Source organism: Macrotis lagotis, chromosome 4 (genome assembly GCF_037893015.1).
Source record: "Macrotis lagotis isolate mMagLag1 chromosome 4, bilby.v1.9.chrom.fasta, whole genome shotgun sequence".
Taxonomy (NCBI): domain Eukaryota; kingdom Metazoa; phylum Chordata; class Mammalia; order Peramelemorphia; family Peramelidae; genus Macrotis; species Macrotis lagotis.
In genome coordinates this window covers 262,715,582-262,735,957 of record NC_133661.1, presented here as the reverse complement: position 1 = coordinate 262,735,957, position 20,376 = coordinate 262,715,582, and the positions used below count along the sequence as shown (strand labels likewise).

At 34.0% G+C, this 20,376-nt stretch overlaps 2 protein-coding genes across 2 annotated transcripts in view; both read right to left on the bottom strand.

Moving 5' to 3' along the window:
- PCNX4 (pecanex 4) overlaps positions 1–20,376 on the bottom strand; it is a 49,395-nt gene that overhangs the window by 11,444 nt on the left and 17,575 nt on the right. Inside the window, 5 exon segments of the mRNA XM_074235935.1 lie at positions 343–479; positions 481–899; positions 902–1,373; positions 2,668–2,771; positions 9,152–9,515. Of these exon segments, the coding sequence (XP_074092036.1) occupies positions 343–479; positions 481–899; positions 902–1,373; positions 2,668–2,771; positions 9,152–9,515 (1,496 nt within the window).
- Positions 1–20,376, bottom strand: part of LOC141522466 (pecanex-like protein 4) — a 165,986-nt gene that overhangs the window by 144,501 nt on the left and 1,109 nt on the right. The window lies entirely within an intron of this gene.

Below are 20,376 nucleotides of genomic sequence, written 5' to 3'. Positions count from 1 at the left end.
TATTTCTTAAGAATTTGGGGGTGTAGGGGCAGCTAGGTGGTGTAGTGGATAAAGCACCGGCCTTGGAGTCAGGAGTACCTGGGTTCAAATCCGGTCTTAATAATTACCTAGCTGTGTGGCTTTGGGCAAGCCACTTAACCCCATTTACCTTGCAAAAACCTAAAAAAAAAGAATTTGGGGGTGTTTAGTGGGAACTGTTTCATATTAAACCAAAAAATTTAAAACTTTTTTCTATAAAATTTTAAAAAATGCTGGGCTATCTGCAAAATACAACATGTCAGAATAGGACTTCTAGGAAGGTTACTATTAACACTGACATAAAGAAACAAAATGATTTCTTACCTGAATGCCTTCAGTGCTTGCTGGAACAGTTCTGGTTTTTCAGTTAGCCAGTCCAAACCAAGTGACCAAGGAATGCCACTATTGTAAGCTCTAAATATGTGACTAGGGCTAGGGACCATATCGTCTATTCCAAAAAAAACTAAAATAACAACACATCACTGCATGAATATATAAGTCCTTCAAAACTTCATCTTTTGCTATTTCTTCAAGAATATTTAAAAGATTTTCTTTTGGATGAAAAGATTCCAATTGACTTAAAACAAACTGGTACCAATCTTCTGGAAATAACTGCTTTATCTCATCAATTCTGGATTTGGGCAAACAACTAGACCTCCATTCTTCTGGTATATTTAACAGCTGTGAATGAGAACAACTAAATTCCAACAAAGGAAGGTGTGTCATTTCCTTTTGCTTTCCTTTGTCAAGAACAGGAAGTCCCAATGCAACTGCTTTATATAGTTTGTCTTCTGAAACAGTCTCTGCAGAATTACTATCTGTGCTCTGTGATTCCACTGATCCTGGAATAGGTAAAGATGTATTTGGCAAAACTTTTAACTTTCCATTTTCTTTTTGGTGGTGGACTCATCATCCAAAAAGTCATTGTCAGACCATTCATCAAGTGTTTCTAAATTTAAACTATCTGTATCACTGGGGTTTTGTGGGTATGATGAATTATTACACTCAGACTGCCTGATTGGAGGTGGCACAACATTAGTTTCAGTTTCATCAAGTTTCTTTAGTGTTTTGGCTCTTTTATAGCAGTATTGTACAAGCACCCATACTAGTACTTTAAGGAAGTCACCTTTAAATTCTTGTAAATTTTCATTAGAATCAATTATACCAGATAAAATATTCCTGGCATCTGAATATAGTCTCACAGGTAGAACAGTACAAGGTGTTAAGATATTTCCAAAATGTTCATTGAGTAGAAGTGTTCTTGAATTTTCCTCTTTCTCAAAGGCTGCTTCAAAAACTTCATCAACTCTTCTAGCTTCAACAGTATGGCATGATGTTTCTTGCAATTCTAATCCCTGACAGAAAAAACAAAAACTTCTTGAGTGGATTGAATTATCTACAGAAAATCTTTCCCAACACCTTCTAATTCTAGTGTCTTCTGTTTATTTTTCCTATTTATCCTGCTGTATAGCTTGCTTTATATGTATTTCTTTGCTTTTGTTGTCTTCCCCATTAGATTGTAAGCTCCTTGAGGATAAGATCTTGCACCTCTTTTTGTATCACCAGCACTTAGCTCAGTGCCAGACTCTTAATAAATGTTTACTCGTTGATCATAATTACACAAAGAAAAGTTAATAATTTGAAGAATATTTATGTATTCTCCTTTAATAAAAATATGACAAATAAAAGTCAGTTCTTCTTAATCAAGAGCTGTGCCTTATCTTTTAAAACTAGAGGCAGCATGGTATGGTAGAAGAACAATGAATTTAGAATCAGAATACCTAGGTTTTCATTCTGGTTCTGCAGTTCTAGTACTTCTGTGGTCATGGAACAAGTCATCTTAAACTCTCATTTTTAGTTTCTTCACTTGTATATCTATGAGAATTATGGGCAATCGAAGAGTGCTAAATATTCTAGAAATGTTAATAATAATATTACTTTCAAGACAATCATAAAGAACATTACACTTGAAAGACCACAATTATATTTTTTAAAACTTCAATTTGTAGAACATTTTATATGAACCTGGAAATCTTTTGCTTTTGTAAAATAATCGATGCCTCCTATTAAGCATATTGATTTCAAATAGTACTAAGCTAATATGAACTATTTATGCTGGGAAACTTTAATGGCAGTTGTTACTTTGCTATTAAAAATCATATTATATATATACACACACACACACACACACACACACACACATATATATATATATCTGCACTTCAATACTACATACTAGCTTAATAGGAAAGAAGGAAGAAGTAGGAATTATTCTAATATTTTGACACAGTTTTCTGCTTTTTCTTGTTTATGAGGTTGTAGTAACAATTTTAAGCAGCAACAATTTAAACCTATTGTGTTAAGAAAGCTCATTCATTGTTTACATGTCAAACAATTTTTGCTGTTGAACAAGGGCAAAAAGAATGGGTACTTGGAAAAGAGGTGATTGGTTTATATAGCTTTTTAAATTACTTATGCCAATATGTATTTATTTCATTGTGAATATTTAAATTTATAAAAAATTATATATTTTCAAATTTAACAAAAAAAATTACTGCAAGTTGCTATGTATTTGGTAGTTACTAAACTGATCACAAAAACATTTTATATGTAATATGTTAACTTTAGAGAGAAATTTAGTGGTCTGACCTTAATGTTAATACAACAATAAGTATATCCTCGCTCTAAAATGAGTATCCAGATAAGTCGGTCTTGAAAGCGACATAAATAATGTGACCCAGGTAAAATAAGACCTAAAATAAAGTAGAAAAAAAGTGAATTATTTTTAATGCGGGGTTTAGATAGTTTTTATTTTGCAGATCTGACAACATTTTGGAGACTGATTTTTAATTCCTATCACTCTTCTGCTAAAAATATAAGTAAAACACAATTTTACATAAGGGAAGGCATTAAAATTAATTGTGATACACAAAGTTCAGCAACTTGAGATTACTAATATGATTTAATTTATATTGTGCAAAACATGAAAGTATTTTCAACTTCCAAAAAAAAAAACCCTAATAGCAACTGTATCAAATTTTTACCTTTTCATTCCTTATAAACATCCCCATCTCTCTATTTGTATAGTCTCATCTCTAGTTTAGATCATCAATATTTCTCACATGGAGTACTAAAACAAAGCAAGGAAACTTGCTTTAAGTCTCTCTCCACTTCAATAATCAATCTTCCAAGGTGATATCCAGGGCTATGCTTAATGAGCTCTAGAGCTACACTGTTACCTTCATCATCAAATTTGAAAGCATTTGGCATCTCAAGCTATCTATAACCTGAACCTTTCCTACATTTCCATCCTTCTTAAACATTATTCCCCTTCACATATTGAAAGATATGATGACCATGGCTTACTTGAAGTTCTTCAGCTCTAGCACTTATCTCCTATTTTTGTGTTTTTGCATTGGTTGTCCTCCATGATCAGAATGTTTTATCTCCTTCTACTTTCTGGTTTCCCTTGACTTCTTCCAAGACTCATCTCAAGACCCACATTCTCCAGAAGGCCTCGCCTAGGTACCCTTGTTTCTATTGTTTCAGATGGCATATAATCTATTCTGTATAGATCTTATCTATTTATCTATATACATCTATATATTTATATCTATATACATATATTTTTATTTTCTTTTTAGCCCAATCTCTCAGTACAAAGTAAACAATAAATGTTTATTGATGGGCTGATTTGTAAACCTACTGATAATGCTAAATCCAGATAAAATTTCAATATAACTAAAAGAATTTAAATGAAAATGATATAAGAAAGGATAATTTCACTGTACTCGGAAATAATAGAATGTTAAATATTAAAATGGAATACAAGACTATAAGCACTAATTAAAAAATGCTCCCCTTACGCAATTTGGAAATACTGTATGCTTAATAAATAATGTCTCCTGTGCTTTGAAATGACTGAGGAGCTACACAAATTTTAAAGTTGTTGCAAGAGTAATGGTGAAGACTTTTTGGAATTATGGTAACAGATCATTAGGCACTTCTATATTATTGTAAAACATACTGCCTTCCTTATGCCAAAAAACTTCAAAAGGTATTTAAGCAAAAGAAAGAAATTTCTTTTTTTTAAGATAGTAATTTCATTTTATTTTACAAATTCCTCCTGAAATATGCCATGTTTGGAGGATATTTCTGCAAAACTAGGTATCTTAAAAAAATAACTTCAATATCCTCCAATTCATACAAGCCAACAAGATACTTTTATCAAAGTTAAAAATTTAGATAATATATTTTCTTTTTTAAAACTACTTGCCTTGCAAATGAAACAGAAAAACCTATACTTGCTCAGTCATCACCTGACTGATACAGAGAAGCAATTCTTAACTTAATTTGGAAGATTTACATATTTCTAAATATACATGAATGAGAAATCTAAAGCTATGGATATAAGACAATTTTGGCCTAATTTCTATCTTGTGATGGGAAGTTGAACCTGATAATCTTAGTAATTTTAGCTAAAGGTGAATAAAAGTTCTCACTTAACACATTTTATTATAATTTTCATTTGTGAGAAATGGGCTTTTATGCTACTGAAAGCTATTTAAGAGATATTTCAGAGATCTGAAGCTCAACTACATCTAACAAACTGGAAATGGAGAGGGATGGGGGGGATCTCGATGCTGAAATCTAAGTCATCAGACCACATAGAATTGGAAATTTCAAGAATAATTGTTTGTTTCTATTGAGTAAATGTTCTAAATAGCAGTCTTTAATCTCTGTTCTGGGTCCTGATTTCCAAACTATGGAAATGCAGGGCCTATAGAAACAATCAAACTGCATTTAAGTACAACAGAAAACGCTGGAAAAAATACCACTCAGATTACTACAATTAGCATTGCATACAACTGAAAACTCAACTGACCATCATATTCTTCCTGACTCCAGGCATAGATCTCTAGCTACTATACTACTTAGCTGCCTAGTTATTAACAATATCTAGGTATCTCATTTTATTGTATGTTTGATATATGATGTTACATACTTTTAATAAACTATTAATTTATTTAAATGAGTTAAGAAAATTATGGGTATACTTTTTTATGAAAAAATGGGGAGAGGAAATTTTTTTCTTACATAAAAAGGAGGAAACATCACAATATTAAGTTTGGAAATCACTGCTTTAGAGGATATACTCTTTTCTTCCTCCCTGCCATATCAGTTATCACTAAAGATCCTACTCTAAGGCCAGCAGGGCTATAAAGTAAGAAATGATGGAGCTATACAATTATTTTAGTGGTAATCTTTTTAAACTGAATAACAGTGTAGAAACTTTATTAATTTTTATTATTATGAGTTAATATATTATTTTAATTACATTATTCTGTTTATTAATTATTTTAATCAATAATAAATTATTTTAAAAGGAAATTAAATAGGCAGCCAATCTAAATTAATTCAGCCTTGTTTGAAAGAAAGCACATTGATACTGATTTTGATTATTTCTCTTTAAAAATTTTATTCTAAATATTTTTTTCTAAATCCTTTCACAACAACATAATAAGAAAAATTACAAGTAACTGTTTCACCAGGGTAAAGACCATTTACTCTTTCAATGACAAAAATCAACTTGTCAGAAAATTAGCTGTCAGCATTTAAATACCATATGACACTGCATATCTGCTACTAGATTACAAATGATCTCGAACAAGTTATTGTTTAAATAGTACAAAGTGGAAAAGTTGAAATGAGGTCATATTTATTATTCAAGAGAGTAAGTTTATTTCCACTAAATATTCCATTTTCTTCCTGAAAGCATTATTTTTAAGAGTATACTTATTTGGAGAGGAGATAGAAATAGTGAGGGCAAAGGACAAATTACCTAAAGGAAAAATTTTGTTTCTTTAGCATTATTTTTCTCTAACAACCTGGTAGGTTGATGAAATCACCATGTTGGTGGAATAAAACAAACTTTTTAGACTTCTCACTATGTCAAAATCTCAGGTTCTTTTACTTTACCATTAAAAATGGAAACAATAACAAAACCTTATATTTACATAGTATTTTGAGGTTTGTAAAACATTTATCTACAATCTCAATTTATCTTCATGACAATCTTGTGAGGTGCAGATAAGTAAATAGAGGCTCAAAGGAGTTAAATGACATATATACTCACATTTGTGACTGACATAAGACTTGAACTCAGATCTTCCTGACTTCAAGGTCAACAATCAATTATAGAAAAATAATCAAGGCTATTAGTTTCTTCTACTTTCTTCCTCACCTCAGAGGCTTTTTACTACTTCCTCTGCCTGGCCTTAATAAACTCTACTCTTCATCCTTGTGACCTCTAATCCCTGAACCACTGAGTTTTCTTCCAGGCCAACTATACTATACTTGACAATCTTTCTTTTCTCCATTTTGATCTTTTTTTAAACCAATTTAACTCTATCCTGTCCACATGACTCTAGTCTCATTTCACTGAATGCCCTGACAAACTTCAGCCTTGGATCACTCCTACCACTCATTACAAAAGTAGAGAAAAATCATGTGACTATTGTGACTGGGTCCACTACACTCTGTTATATAATTTTCCTGCTAGGCAATCCCTCCTCAGCTGTCTTGTCAACTCACTTTATCCTACTCTCCACAGAGCTCTTCCAAACCTTTTCTCAAATTTTCCTTGGCTCCCCCTTCACCACATTCAGTTGAGATCCTTGCCTCATATTTTACAGAAAAAAAATTAAAATCTGCCAAGAGTTCCCTTCCCCCCTTCTTCTTCATCTGCTTTCTGTCACTATATCCTTCACCACTACCTCACAAGTCATCCCATTCCATCCTGACTCCTCCAATAGAATATCCCTTTTATCCACTGATTTCTAATTTTCCCATCTAATGGTTCATTCTGTACTGCCTACAAACATGCCTGTTTCCCCGATCCTGAAGAAACCCTGACAATTATCCTCTCCCCTCACCCCCTTTTCTCATCTTCTATCTCTTCTGCCCTTTATGCCTAACTTCTTGGGAGGGCTAGCTTCAACAGATATTTCTTCTTCCTCTCTTTTTTTAACAAAACCCTTACAACCTAGCTTCTGATCTTGTCATTCTACCAAAACTGATTCTTCTAAAGTACTAATGATCTTCATTATCAAATTCAATGGCCTTTTCTCATTCCTCATTCTTTCATCTCTCTGCAGCCTTTGACATTGTGGATCACCCTCTTTTAGGTTTTTAAATCCCTAGGTTTTCAGGACACTACATTCTCTTGGTTCTCTTCCTACCAATCTCCTTGGTAAAGGAGTTTGAATCTAGTCTCAGACACCTGACTCTTGCTAGCTGGGTGCCCTTGGGCAAATCACTTAATCCTGATTGCCGGGAATCCAGACTCATCTACAATTGTCCTGATTCATAGCTAGCTGCTGGACCCAGATGACTGGAGTAGAAAGTGAGGCTGGTGACTTAGCACAGCACCTCATCAAATCCAATTCATGTGCTTGTCATGGCATCACCTCCCTGATGTTTTGGTCTCCTGATGTTGTGGTCTTCTTCAAAAATGAAGAACAAAAAAAAAATGAAGAACAAATATTATCCTACCAATCTAACTATTCCTACCTTCTTTGCTGGATCCTCATCCAGGACACTCACTCTATCCCTAAATGTTGCAGGATCCCTGGACCCTCTTCTCCCTTAATACTACTTCAATTGGTGATCTCAGTTTCCATGGATTTAATTCCCATCTCTGTGCTTAAGATTCTTAAATCTACTTATCTTACTCCAATCCCTCTTCAGACTTCCAGTCTCACATCACCAATTGCCTTTTAGACATCTTGAAATGGAAGTGCCATTGACATTTTAAACTCATGTCCTAAAACTAGCTTGTCATCTTTCCTCCAACCTCTCCCCTTTCAGTCCCTCAGGCTTTCATCCTAGGAGTTACTAAGGATTCCCTACCATTTCTCACCCCACCCTCTCCTCCTGAGTATACACACTATTGCTAATCCTTGTCAATTTACCTTTCCACTATCTCTTGGAAAACACTGCCTTTTCTCCTCCCCACTGACACTACTGTGGTAAAGGTCTCATCATCAAATGTCTGGACAATAGCCACGTAGTAGCTCTGCCTACCTCTTCTCTCCTCACTTGAATCCATCCTCTTTTTAGCTTCCAAACTTATGGTTTTCCTAAAGTGCAAGTAAGTCCATGACACCTACCAGATTCAATAAAACTCCAGTAGTTCCCTATCACCTCTAGGATTAAATACAAAGCAATCTGTTGGCATTCAAAACTTTCTATAATCTAGTGCCTTCCTATCTTTCCATTCTTCTTACCCCTTATTCCCTGCTACATAGTCTTCAATCTAGTGACACTGGCCTTTTGTTACTCCATGAATGAAAACCTCCATTTATAGGCTCGTGGCAATTTCTCTGGCTATCTCCCATGCCTGGAATGCTCTCCTTTCTCAATTTTCTAGTATCCTTCAAATTCCAAATAAAACCTCATCCTCTACCAAAAAACTTTTACAAATTCTAGTACTTAAGTCTCACACTTTGCCTCTGCTGATTATTTCCTTTTTGTCCTGTATGTAGCTTGTTTGCTCATATTTGTCTGCATCTTGTATCTCCCATTAGACTGTGAGTTTTTTGAGGGTAGGGAATTATCTTTTGCTTTTGATATACCCAGCACTTAACATACAATGCTAAGTGGGTACTTTATAATAATAAATGTTTATCGACTGACTAAAACTTCAAAAGCATGATGATTAACTTTAAAAATCGAATTCATCCTGTGTACTTGAGTTTCTCTATCATTGCCTCAAATTAATAGAAATCCAAAAATACTAATGCTTTGATTATAAGACAGAACCCTGAACTATGACTGAGTTCACAACTCATTTTCAATCACTAATATGAACTTTTTAAATTTATCAACTCTCAGCTTTTCTCTTAGTAAAAAATTAAAGATTCTGAATACTAATAATTTTATTCATTTCAATAAGGAAAAGTAAATTTAGTTTTTGCTTCTAGTCTCTCATATTTTATAAAATTTAATTTTTTTATATGTTGGTGAAATCAAAAGGCTCAAGTTTTTTTCTTGAGAATGATAACCTCACCAGAACGTTCTCTATATTAAAGTTTAGGGATGAAAACATTTCAAATACACTTTAGTTACTTACCTAAACTCCCAGCTGCCATTGCAGATCCAAGAGCAGCACTCAGACTTGGAACCATTTGCTCATAGTACACTGTATCTGGACATATGCATGCTGTGATACCTACTGGTCCAGGCCAACTCTGAACTGGTCTTGGAAACCCAACCAGAAACACGGGAAGGGTGAAGAGGGGAAGCAAAGGAGAAGAAAGTAGTGTAGAAAGAAATATGAAGAACATTACAACTGGGAAGAAGACTATATTGAGTGTAATTAAAGTGGTAGTAGACTTTCGACGCTGTTTTTTCTCTGTCCATGATGTCAAGAGCACAGCTACCACAAACTGCAATTTGGTGATAAGCTGCAGCAGTCGATCACGAATAATGCCAACCTGCAAATATAATAATAAGATAAATATTTCTATTTCATAGAATCTCAGAATTGGAAGAGACCTCAGAAAACATCTGGCCCAATTCAGACATGAACAAGAATATTCTGGACAACATACCAATCAAGTATTTATTTGGCACCTATTATGTACTAGGAGCTGGGTACAGGAAAAACAATGAATGAAACCACCAGTGTTTTCAAAGGGCTTAATTCTAATATAGGAGACAGTAAGTACATATAGAAGTATATACAGAATAAATATAAGGACAATAAACACAAATAAGTACTAATTAATTAAATTCTAGAGAGTCTAAGAGAGAGTGCTAGCAATGGAGAAGATCAGGAAACATTTCATGGGTGCTTGAACTGAGTCAGGAAGCAGGGGATAAGGAAAGAGTGCATTTTAGCTATGGGGGATATCCAGTGTAAGGGTATGGAAATGGAGGCTGAAGTACTTTGGATGAGACAGGAAGAAGCTGAAGAAGGGTACTGGTCCAGGCTTTAAAAGTTAGCTACTTATACTTGGCCCTAGAAGAAGGGGCCATTTACTGAGAAGAGGGATGTGGTCAGAACTGTTTAAGAACTGCCAAATCGGGGCAGCTAGGTGGTGTAGTGGATAGAGCACCAGCCCTGGAGTCAGGAGTACCTGAGTTCAAATCTGGCCTCAGAAACTTAATAATTACCTAGCTGTATGGCCTTGGGCAAGCCACTTAACCCCATTGCTTGCAAAACAATAACAACAACAACAACAACAAAAACACTACAAAAAAAACCTGCCAAATCACTTTGGCAGCAGTGTGGAAGACAATGAGTTAGGGCAAGATGAAGTTTGGAGACCAATTAGATAACTATTGGGATAAACTAGGCAACAGATGGTGAGGTCACATGTAAGGTAGTATCAGTACAAATAGAAAGAGTCAGATCTGAAAGATGTTGAGGTCAAAATATGAACATTTGGTATATATGTTGTGACAGAGTAAGGAGTCAAAGATAATTCTAAGTCTATAAATCTAGGAGACTGGAAAAATATTTTGTCAACTGGTCACTCAGTCATTGTTTGAAGACTAGCAATTAGAATCCACTATTTTCCAAGGCAACATATCCCATTTGGGGATGGTTTTGCTATGATTTTATTTTATCAAGCCTAAAACTGCCTCTAGGTGGAGAGTTATGGGGAGTAGGATTGTTTCATTACTCTTCATTGTCCCACTTTTCTACTAACTCTTTGCCTACATGGCTTTCCTGGTAGAAAAGGTCATTTTCTGCTATGGGAAGTTCTTTCAAAAGATTTATAGTTCTATCTTTTTTTTTTGCAAGGCAGTGAGGTTAAGTGAATTGCCCAAGGTCACACAGCTAGGTAATTATTATGTGACTAAGACCAGATTTAAACTCAGGTCCTCCTGACTCTAGGGCTGGTGCTCTATCCATTGCACCACCTAGCTGTCCCCATATAGTTCTATCTTTTTAAGTTCCAGGCTCCTAGACAGAATCTGGCAAAATACTTCAGAGTGAGATTGCTCACACTTCTCTTTAGCTTCTCATTACAACTACCTTTTCCAATACATAAAAAAAGCCTGCAGTTCACATTCAAAGTAAACATTTAAAATGCAAGAAAGGTAAATAGACTTTCTCAGTAATCTGGGAAGGCTTTTAGGGTTAAAGGAGAGAGCTCAAGGGAGAAAAAAAGATAGAACTTCTCCATAGGGGTCTATGGTAGGGTAGGATTGAGGAGAGTTCCTCTCTTTCTCCACAGGGGCTTGTGATAAGGGGAGATGAGGTGGAGTAGATTTGAGACCTGATCTATATCCAGCTCTGGGCCATCTTCTGGTGAAAAAGATTTCTTCCAACTTGTGCCCTTGGGACCCTTTCCAGGACATGCAAGTTACTCTTACCTCCTCAACCCCATCCTTACTGCTAAGAGGAATGTAGAATGGAATACACTAAAATTTCATGGAATACATGGAATATAATTCACCACCACCACCTAACAAGATGGTAAAACTTAAGGGAGTACTTAGGACAATATAACCTCAGAGTCCCTCAACAGACTTTTATTTTTAAGGTTTTTGCAAGGCAAATAGGATTAAGTGGCTTGCCCAAGGCCACACAGCTAGGTAATTACTAAGTGTCTAAGGCCAGATTTGAACTCAGGTACTCCTGACTCCAGGGCCAGTGCTCTATCCACTGCGCCACCTAGCCGCCCCTCTCAACAGACTTCTAACTACTGTTATGTTCCCAAGATTTTCTCAATGGTTGGTATACTCCTATTCCCTTATACTTATCACAATCCAGTGATTCTGAACTCCTGGCTGGATATATACAAATCCCATTCCCCATTCTAGATTCATGACTTCTTCATGCCTATCTACCTCAATTTTACCCTGTTAATTGTCCCATTACCTTTATCACTGATTACCACCCTTCCACTGAATGCCAGTTAAACTTATTTCCTTTCCTTTTAGACTTCCTTTCTCATTCCTTCCAAATTCTAGCCTTCACTTTGCTACTTCTTTCCAGTTTCTCCTTCTTCCATCATCATCCTTTTTTCCTCTGAAGTTCCTACTATCCAAATTTAACATTCAAACTACAGAACATTCTCTTGCCTCAATGAGTTTAGTACCTAGCTTGAACTCTTTCTTTTTCTTCTTCTAGTTTCACACTCAGGGACTTCAACATGCATACTGATATTGCCCTTCCACACAACACAATATAAAATTAAGGTTCTGTAGTAGCTCCCTAGTTTGTACATGTCTTTTCTTAAATGTGTTCTGATAACTTAATAGGATAATCTAAAAAGGTCTGATTAGGGCAGAGGATTATTGTAGAACTTTTCCTTTAAACCTTCTTCTTTCTTCATTTCCTTATGTTTAGGGTACCACCATCTTCCTAGTTGTTTGCCAGGTTCCCAGCACCATCCTTGATTCCTTTTACTGTACCCCTCCCACCCAGTTGGTAATCAAATCAAATCAAATCTACTTTCCTGTAAGCATTCACATGCCCTCTTCTTTCTGGTGACACTGCCATCACCTGGCACAGGCCCTTTTCACTTCATAGCATTGTATTGCAATAGCCTGACTCATGTCTCCCATCACTCCAGTCCATCCTCCATTCAACTGTCAAAGTGATCTTATTAAAGGACAGATCTGACCTTGTCGTCTCTTATTTAATCAACTCCAGTGGTACCTTACTGGGATCAAATTCAATCCTTTGTTTCACTTTTAAAGCCAACTTGTTCCCTCTTACTTCTGCAATCTCTGTACATTTTATTCTCCTTAAACATCTACTATCCAACTCTTGGGATTTTCCCAGGTAATCTATCCCCTGCTGCCTCCTGGCTTCCTTGGAATCTGTTAAAATCCTACCTTCTGAAAGAAGCCTTTCCTGGTCTTCCTCAATGCATGTGTCTTCTTTCTGATGACCTCCAAAGTGTGGGTGTGGTGGTGATGAACAGTATCAAAGGCTGCAGAGAATGAAGACTTAAGAAAAGAACATTGGATCTGACAACTAAGAGATCACTGATAACTTTGGAATAGTTCTAGTGAAATGATAAGGTTAGAAGTCATAGGAGTGAAGAAGAGAACAAGAAGGAAGAAAATGGAGAGATCTATTGTGCATGGCCATTTCAAGGAGTTTAAGGCAGAAGAGTTAAAGGATGATCATTAATAGGGATGAAAAGATCAAGTAAGAGTTTCTCTAGAATGAGGGAGACATGGGAATATTTGTAGGAAGTAAGAATGAGTTAGCAAACAGAGACTGAAAATAAGGGACAGTGAGGATGACAAGGGGTATTCCTATGTATTTTTATTATTTCTCTTGAGATCCTTGACCGTTTTTATCTGAATTTATTATTTTTCTAGTTCTATTAAATAATCCTTTAGTAGTATGACTGGAATGGCACTGAATATATATAAATTGAATTAAGCAGTTTTATCATTTTTGTTATATTGGCTCACCTTACCCATAAGTAATTAATATTTTTTCAGTTGTTTAGATCTCTTTCTATAAACAGTTATTTATGTTATATTTATATACCACTTATGTGAGAAAAATAGACCCCCCCCCAAGTATTTCTGGTATTCTTTAAAAATTTTAAATGGATTTTCTCATTTTTTTCTTCCTGTTGATTTTATTGGTATTATATTGAAATGCTGATGATTTATGAGGATTTATTTTTATATCCTACAAGTCTGAAAGATTGTTAAAATAGAGGGAAACAATATAACTTAGCTCTATTACACCATTAAACAAATAATCAGGTTACTAAATTATTTAACCTCTTAGTAGCAAATGTCATCCAAATCATTTTTTTTTAAGATTTTTTGCAAGGCAATGGGGTTAAATAGCTTGCCCAAGGCTACATCCAAATCATCTTAAGGAAAGGCTTAGACTGACTTCTGGTAAAAAATTCATGTGGGAAAATTTTTCTAAAAGTCTCAACTGCCTTAGCAGGAAGAAATTCACTAAAGGACTAAAATGAAAGACAGACTTTGCTGCTAAGACTCTAAAACCAAAAAATTATACCCAAGGAACACAAACAAACCTCTGCCCAGGTATTCAACTGATTAAAAAAAAAGAAAAAGAAAAAATGCTTAAGAAAAGGATCTTAATTTCTCCCCCTCACCTCTTCAGACATAAGATCTCAATTAATTCTCTTCCACCAGTAGAGGACATTCTGGGATTTAACTGCCAATTTTTAAAAAAAGGCCTCTCTCCTTTCTCAAAGAATTTTTTCTTTCTTTCTTTTTGTAAGGCAGTGGGAATGAGTAAGTTGTACAATGTTACACAGCTAGGTAATTATTAAGTGTCTGAGGCTGGATTTGAACTCAGGTCCTCCTGACTCCAGGGTCTGTGCTCTATCCACTGCACCACTCAGCTGCCCCGAAAGAATTTTTTCAACTACGTCAGATAATAGGAGAGGTGAACTTTAGTGTTCATGATGAAGAAAGGTTAATTGGATAAAGGTCCTTGATTTATTACTGAGATTAGGAGAGATCTAGAACTTAAGTCTTGAGAGGCCTCAGCAATAAAAATAATAAAGGACTTTTATGATGCCAGGCATGTCAAGGAATAAAACTGGGAGGGGAAAATAACATAAAAAACTTTAATCAAAATCTCAAAGGAAAAAAGTTTGCCCATAAGAACAAATAGAATTATTTACAGAATAGATGCACAAGCTTAAAAAAAAAAGATGTTAAAAAGGAAATGAGAGATGTGAAATGAAAAAAGAGCTGGGAAAAAGTATTAACAGCTTAACAAAAGAGATTTAAAACTTTCCCTTAGTATCAAAATCTCTAAAACTCAAAATGGACCGAGGAAATTAATGACCCTAGGAGATAATAAGCATTTTTAAACAAAGTCAAAAGAATAAGAAAGCAGAGGAAAATATAAGATTTCTCATCAAAAACAATCAGAAATTAGATCAAAGGAAAATTATGTCAAGGAGAGTTAACTAAGAATCACAGGATTATGTGAAATGTATCACAAAAAGAAGTAAACTAGATAGCCCATTTCAAGAAATCATGAAAGATAATTGCCCAGACATATTAGAAAAAGAAGGCAAGGTAAAAATAGGAAGAATTCACTGGTCTAGAACTTCCAGATGAAAAGAAAAATATATTAGAAACAGAAGGAAAGAATTTAAATAATCAAGGAAATGACAAAATCATGATGATGTTTGTCCTCTGTTCTCAAAGAAGAGGAGTGATGTCAAGATATGCACATGTATTGAATCTGAGTGAGGGGGGGGAACCTCACTTTCTTCTCCAGAGCCATCTGGGTCCAATTATCAGATATGAATCAGGCTAACTGGAGATAGCCCTGGATATAAGGCAATCAGGGTTAAGTGTTTTTGCCCTGATTTTCCCCTTATGCCCAAAGTCACACTAGTACTTCAGGGCCAACACTCTATTTGCTTGCCATGTACCAATCAAAAAATAATTGAAATATCTAAGAAGCAGCACAATAAGATAGTACAATAAGGAACAGCTATCACTTTAAAGGAACAAAAAACATAGAATGAGATATTACAAAAGGAAAAAGACAAAAGTTACAAGCACAAATAACATACCTAACAAAAATTAATATAATCCTATAAGAAAGTACTTTCAGTGAAATAGTAGTTTTTCAAATATTCCCGATGAGAAAATAAGAGCTGAAAAGGAATTTAATATAAATAAGTCATGAAAAAAACAAAAAGTAACCGCAAGTCCACAATCAGAAATAGAAACTGTTTATATTCTGTAGGAGAAAGGAAATACTAAAGGAGGATTGTTTTAGAATTTCAATGTCACAAGGTGAGCCATAGAAATAACCCATAAGGCAGAATAACAAAATGCCCATAAATCCTTTTGTTAGGTTTTGAAGATGTAGAATAGAGCAAAGTGGGTGTGGGTGCTGGGGAAGAGTGAGAAAGGGAAGGATACATTAGGGGAAAATGGAGAAAAGATAGGATAACTTGTTAAGATACAGAATTAGGTTAAAAAAGCATAATTATATGCACATATTGAAGGAGTGAAGGGAGCCAGGTATCATTTGAACATCATTTTCATCTAAACTAGTCAAAGGGCAGAACACATACAAATATACAAAGAGTTCAGTAAAAGCATACTTTCAATTCAAAAGATAAGAAACAGGAAGAAGAGAAAAGGGAATATGAGTGAGGCTCCTTCTACAGGAATGTGACAGAGATAAAAGCTCATCTCTCTGGACAAATCACTTAACTCTGTTTGCCTCAGTTTCCTCATCTGTATTTTTCCCAAGAAAACTCCAAATGGGGTTGTGAAGAGCCAGAAACAACAACAAAAATACAAGAAAGGATTAATCATAAGCAAAACCTTAAGTTTAGAGAAGATGAAAAAAAAGGATTAAAAAAAGGCAATAACTTGAAATAAATAGTGAGGTATATAGAGATAAAAAGAAAAAATAATTAACAATTCCAAGTGATATAGGATGAATTTACCTATAAAACAGAAAAAGTTAATAGAATGGGTTAGGAAGTAAAATCCAACATCCTTAAAACATAATGAGTAACAAAAAGTTAAAATAAAGGGTCAGAGCAAAATCTATTTTGACTCAACTCAATATAAAAAAAGGGGTAACAATTATCATTTAAGACAAGGCAAATGCAAAAAATGACAATTATAAAACAGAGATGAGAAATTCATATAAACACCTAATGGCAAAGTAATAACTAAATGAATTACAAGGAGAAATAGAGAACAGAACTACAATATTGGGTAAACTCAATTTACCTCTATCAACTCTTGATAAATCTAACTAAAAAATAAATAGGAAAGAATTTAGTGACCTGAGAATTTTAGCAAAATTAGGTAAGATAAGACTTCTAGATATTATTAATCAGAAATAGAAAGAAGTATGTATATATGTATGTATAATGATTTATCTATCTATCTATCTATCTATGGATATATAAACTGCAAATGGCACCATTACAAAAACTGATCAAGTCTTAAAAATATAAAGACCTCACAAATGTAGAAAAGCAAAAATGTTATATACTAATTTAACGATTAAATTGTGATGAAATTATATTAACTAAAAGGTCAATAAAAATAATAAAAATCAACTAAAGACTAAATAATTTAAATAATGGCAATATTCCAAAATTTCTGGGATTAGCCAAAGTAATATTTTGGGGAAATTTTGCATTCCTAAATACTCTTTTATTAACAAGAAAATGAAAAGCAGATAAATGAATTGAGAATGCAATTAAAAATGCTAAGAAATGAACAAATTTTAAAAAACTTAAGTACCAAAAAAGACTTGAAAATTAAAGAATTTAAAAGCCACTATTGAAAATCATAAAATTAGGAGCTATTCTTAGGGGAGGGGGGAACATCAAAGAAATAAAATAGAGAAAGCAATAATTATTTTAAAAATAGAATGAGGAAAGCCCAATTACAGTATCAAAAATGAGAAAGGAGAGTTCATAACAATTGAAGAATAAAGGATATTAATAGAAACTATACTTAAGTATATATCTGAACAAAACCAACAAATGAAATGAAATAAATGAATATTAAAAAATATAAAATACTCAACTGAATAGACTAGAATTTAAAGCAATTCAATCTCAGAGGAAGAAATAGAACAAATTATAAATAAATTCCAAGTAAAAAGTTTCCAGGATCAGATGGATTCACTTATGAATCCATCAAACATTCAAAGAAGTTAATTTCATTATATAAATTGGAAAAACAGCCAAAGAAAATATTCCATAAAATTACTTTTATGACACAGATAAGGTTTTTGACAAATAAAATAACAAGCATAAACCAGAAAGAATCAAAACAGAAAAAAAGTGATTTTACATGCTTTCAACCAAATATAGTACTTATTTCTATTTAAAAAACACTATTACATAAAAATTGCAGTAGAACAGACGTATCTTTTAAAAAAATAAGTAGTCTATATCTAAAATCACTCTTATTTGCAATGGAGAAAAATGAGAATCCTTTCCAATAAACTTGGGGGTGAAATAAGGATGCCTACTTGTCACCATTTCTTTTTGACATGGTACTAGAAATGCTGGCTATAACAAGACAAAAAAACAAAATTGAGAGAACAATTATAAGTAAAGAAGAAACAAAAAATGATCAGTTTCTCAATTAGCTATTTTGGCTGCCCATTCCACTGTTTGCTCATATTTAGTTTGCTGTCCACTATAATGCTTGGACCTTCTATAGAATGGTTATTTTTTTAAAACTTTTTTTTTAGTTTTTTTTCAAGTAAATGGAGTTAAGGGGCTTGCCCAAGGCCACACAGCTAGGCAATCATTAAGTGTCTGAGGCCGGATCTGAACTCAGGTGCTCCTGATTCCAGGGTCAGTGCTCTATCCACTGCACCACCTAGCTGCCCTGAATGGTTATTTTTTAATACCTCCATTTTGCACTCAAGAGATTGATTCTTTTTTTTTTTTTACCCAAGTCTATTTCATTTGTCCGTACTGAATTTCCTCTTATTAGATTCAGTCTAATGCTCTAGCTTGGCAAGATTCTTTTGGATCCAGACTGTCATCCAATATTAGTAATCCTTCCTAGATTTGGTTTTTACAAATTTTATGAGCATGCTCTCTATGACTTTATCTAAGTAACTGCTAAATGTTAAAAAGAACAAGTCAAATCAAAGATCCCTGGGATCTTCCACTGGAACACTGAAACATTAATGACTATAAATCTAGCCATCTGACCAGTCTTGAACACAAACAATTGCATTTTACATACATATATATATCCCACATCTCTTCATCTTCTCAAGAAAAGCATGAGGCAAAAAACTTTTTATGTATTGTCTTTCCCAAATATTATTTTGCTTTTCTATTCTTACCTCCATTAGTACTTGGGACAGTGAATGACATATAAGTTAGCTTAATAAAAGTTAATTCATTGTAGAAAACCTAGGTAAACTATATATATATATATATATATATATATATATATATATATTTTTTTTTTTTTTCTCCTTAACTATAAATTTAGTAATCCTACCAATTTTAGCACAATTTTTTTGCAATGAATGAACTTTTATTAAAATTTACTATGTACCACTATATAACAAATACCATTATGTATGCACTGTGATATGGATAGAAAATTCAGCTAGTCCTTTTCCTTTTCCTTCCTTTCTTTTGGTTTTTGCAAGGCAATGGGGTTAAGTGACTTGTGCAAGGTCACACAGCTAGGCAATTATTAAGTGTGTGAAGCTGGATTTTAACTCAGGTACTTATGATTCCTGGGTCCATGCTCTATTCAGTGCACCTCCTAGCTGCCAAATTTAACTAGTCTTGCTTAATCTTTGATGAAGTCACGCTGACTCTTTGTAAACATCTCTGTCCTTCTTAGAATGCTGGCTAACCATTAAAGGCTAATTTTTTCTTTCAGGAATCAAAGTCAAACTTGAAGGCCTATAATTTAAAGACTGTCCTATTCCCTTTTGTGAAAGTTGGTACTTTTCCTTCTCCAATCTTGTGATCCCTACAGCAATTTTCATTATTAGCAATCACATCTGAAAGTTCTTTTAATAAAAAGGATGCAGTTCAAATGGGTTAAATAAATTCATCAAGAGCAACTTCCTTATTATATTTCTCTCCAAATATACCTTCTTCTGTTGAGGTTACATTTTTGCAATCTTGTCACTTTTTTCTTGTCTCCTCACTCCTGCAGCACACTGAGTCAGTTATCAAATCTTGTCATTTCTATCATTACAAAATTACTCTTATCTGTCCCTAAATTTCTATTTATACAGCCCCTGCTCTAATACAGGTCTTCATTACTTCTAGCCTCAACTATTTTAATAGATCCTTCTTGGTCTTCCTTTATCTAGCACTTTTCTCTCTCTAATATATGTTCACACAAGTGCCCGATGTCTTTATTCAATAAACTGAAAATGCCTCTAAATATAAATTCTTCTTTCTAGCTTTTAAAGTACTTTCCACCTGGCCCCAAACTACTTTTTCAGGCCAATTACACTTTGCTCCACTTTAGTTACTCCTTGGTCCAGACAAACTGGTCTTCTCATTTTTATGTACATCTCCCATCTTTTTATATTTTTGCCCTGATTTTCTCCTCATGCCTGGAATCCATTCCCACTTCACTTTCTTCTTGTAGATTCCTGTTTTCTTCAAATTTATGCTGTGATGCCAACTTCTATGTGAAGACTTTCTTGAGTCACCCTTTACCATAAGCTGTGAGAGCTTTCCCAACAAATAAATCTACTCTGCATATACTTTGAAGGGATTTATTTACACACATACATACATATTGTCTACCCAATGAAATAGAAGCTCCTTATGTGCAGGCACGCTTTCATTTTTGTCACTGAATCCTACCACCTTTAAGATTGCC